We start from the raw sequence: 3,039 nt of genomic DNA on the forward strand, positions 1-3,039 counted from the left end.
TCCCCTTGTATCTACACTGATTTGAAGTGGATTTGAGCATTAATTTGTTTTCATAATGTTTATACACACTCAGTGTTAGCCTTAAGGACAGACGAATATACCAAAACACTAACAATACACCTGAATTCTTCCAAAACATTTTTCAGTCATTTAAATTGTAAGTCGATATACCATAAAAAAACACACTTTTTACAATGTTGGGAGGTAAATTTAATAAGTATTCAAATCAAATTGTATTAGTACCTGCCAAATCTTTTTCATCTCCTTGAGGATTTTGTCGTGCCTCTCTTCAATGATCTGTCCTGGTGTGCTTGACCATGTTAGTTGTTGGTGATGTTGACAACCAAGGAACTGACGCGCTCAGGCCTGCCTACACGCAGCCCGTCGATGAGATGCGGGGTGTGCTCGGTCCTCTTTTTTCCTGTAGTTCACAATCCTCTCCTTTGTCTTGATCAACGTTTTGAGAGGTTGTGTGTCCTGGCACCACACAGGCGCAGGTCTCGACTCCCTCACCTATAGGCTGTCTCATTGTCTGTACGTCAAGTCAGTGCCTACCACTGTATCATGCGCAACTAATGAATGGTCGTTGGATGTTGTGCTTCTTGGACGTGCAGTCGGACTGTGAACAGGGCTAAGGATCATGAGGGGACTGACACGTGTTGGACATCAGCGTGTGCGGAATGTGTTATTTTACCTACCAATATTACCACCTGGGGGCGCGCTCGTCGTGGCAAAATAACCGTGGGAAGTCCAGGATCCTTTGCCAGAGGGAGGTGTTTAGTCCCAAGGGTCACCTTATCTTGACTGATAAGCTATTGAGGGCACTATGATGTTAGAACGCTGAGCTTGTAGTCAAAGTGAACTAGACATTCCTTTTTGCAGGTGGAAGGACAACATTGGGCCAAGTGTGGAGTTGCAATGGACCGCGTCACGACATCAATCTGTATTTTGGGGGTACATCTGTGCGTCGTGGTATGCAATTGGAGTGGAGTCTAGGGATTTCTGAGGATGATTGTGTATGATGTGAGCACCCATATACCAGACCTTTCACAAGAGCACTCATGGCTACAGAACGTGAGTTGCTACGGGTTGGTAGTCGTTTAGGCAGGTTGACCTAGTGTTCTTGGCTACAGGGATATGGTGGTCTTTGCTTTAAAACATGTTGGACAATATACAGGACTCGGACAGGGAGAGGTTGAAAATGTCAGTGGAGACACTTGCCAGTTGGTCAGCGCATGCTCCGCAGTACACGTCTGAAATCGATCTGGCCTTGTGAAACTTACTCACTTTGGCTGCAGAGAGCATGATTCAGTCTTCCGTAACAGCTTGGCTGCTTCATGCATAGTTTTTAGTGTTATTTGGCCTCGACGCGAGCATAGGAGTAGTTTAGCTCGTCGTCTGGTAGACTCGTGTTACTGTGCAGCTCTCGGCTGTGCTTCCCTTGTAGTCTAAATGGTTTGCAAGCCCTGCACATCCGTCGGCGTCAAAGCCGGTATAGTACTATATCGGTCTTAAGTCCTGTGACGCTTTGCCTGGTTGATGTTCAATCAGAGGACATAGCGGGATTTCTTATAAGCTTCCGGGTTAGAGTCCCGTTTCCTTGAAAGCGCAGCTCTAGCCTTATTAGCTCAGTGCGGATGCTGCCTGTAATCCATGGCTTTTGGTTGGGGTATGTACGTACGGTCATCATTTGGGTGTATTTCGGGTGGAATCAAAACATTAGACTGTACAGAGGCCATCGAAATATTAGGTTGTGGCCGGGGGAGCCTGGCTGGCTACTTCCCTATTTGTATGGTTATCCAGATACTTGTGAGAACACTACTCAAGCCCTCCTTTAGGATTGCACATTCAGCAAGTCACCAGCAGGGGGGTTCCCTTTGAATCCACTTTCCCATATCACTGAGTTGGTGGTGCTCATAAAATGTATCATACCTTCAGAAATTAGCAGAACCCACTCTGGAAGTTGATACAATAGTAAAAAAGGATTTTAAACATCTTTCCTCCTAATTAAGTTTCTTGTGAGAAATGCCAGAATAATCTGACATACTAAAAATATTTCCATCTTCAATTAAATTTACTATTATATCTACTATTTTGTGGATGTATTGTGAATCCCTTTCTCTTCCTTCCGCCCTGTGGTGATCAAGGACTGTGGCGTGGAGTGGTGATTCTGGGCCACTCGAGAGGCGCCACGTGTTCGGGAGAAGCAACGAGCTGATTGGTCAGAAGGTGGCCCACGCCTGGAGAGTGACCTGGGGGTGATCGCCTGCATCGGAGAGAAGCTGGAGGAGAGGGAGGCTGGAACCACAGAGGACGTGGTGTACGCCCAGACCCAGGCCATCGCAGGTAACCGCTGGGTTCAAACCCCATGTTCGCTGTGTGTCCAGGAAGTATGAGTCCGCTCATCTAAAGCGTTCTCATCATGCAAGCGTTGAACCCTTGCAACACCAGGGTTGGTTCGAATCCCACAACAGTGGAAAGTTGTAATGTTGCTTTGGATAAGAGTCTCTGCTAAATGACCAGTGTAAATGTTTAGATCCATTATTTTCTCTAACTGAATAACTCTTTGGGGAAGTTGACTAAAAATGTCCATAGAATCTTCATTTTATATATTCTACCTGCTCTGTTGCACTCCTTCCAAAATATTTTAGCCATTATTTTGGTATAAGTTAAATGTGTACATTTTGTTTTGTATTTTTTGACAAAAACATTCATAGACAAAACAATAGACACTTAAGATTTACATACATTTCAACAAACAATGACATACACTTTCTCAGAAAACCTTGCCTGATGACCTAAAAAACTAACTTGGGTCCATCCCATTTGTCTACGTACCACATTTGTATACGTCTTTAACAATGGCGTAAGCTCACAACATAACTATGCAATTAGTGGGTCATTAGGACAGCCGATGCAGGCACCTAAACCTTGTCATTATCCTAGATGTATCTCTACATACGCGTAGTACCAGTTGCCGTGACTTACTCCATTAGATTCTTAATTAGAACGTACTGTGTGTTATGTGTGTGTACATTA

The 3,039-nt window shown here is 44.5% G+C and overlaps 1 protein-coding gene across 1 annotated transcript in view; it reads left to right on the forward strand.

Annotated features, from left to right (window-relative positions):
- Positions 1-1,008: 1,008 nt before the first annotated feature.
- Positions 1,009-3,039, forward strand: part of LOC111955227 (triosephosphate isomerase A-like) — a 5,820-nt gene continuing 3,789 nt past the window's right edge. The window contains exons 1-2 of the mRNA XM_070436143.1: positions 1,009-1,074; positions 2,208-2,390. Coding sequence (XP_070292244.1) covers positions 1,009-1,074; positions 2,208-2,390 — 249 coding nt within the window. The remainder of the gene's footprint in view (positions 1,075-2,207; positions 2,391-3,039) is intronic.

The sequence above is a fragment of the Salvelinus sp. IW2-2015 genome, linkage group LG30 (assembly GCF_002910315.2).
Source record: "Salvelinus sp. IW2-2015 linkage group LG30, ASM291031v2, whole genome shotgun sequence".
NCBI classification, from domain to species: domain Eukaryota; kingdom Metazoa; phylum Chordata; class Actinopteri; order Salmoniformes; family Salmonidae; genus Salvelinus; species Salvelinus sp. IW2-2015.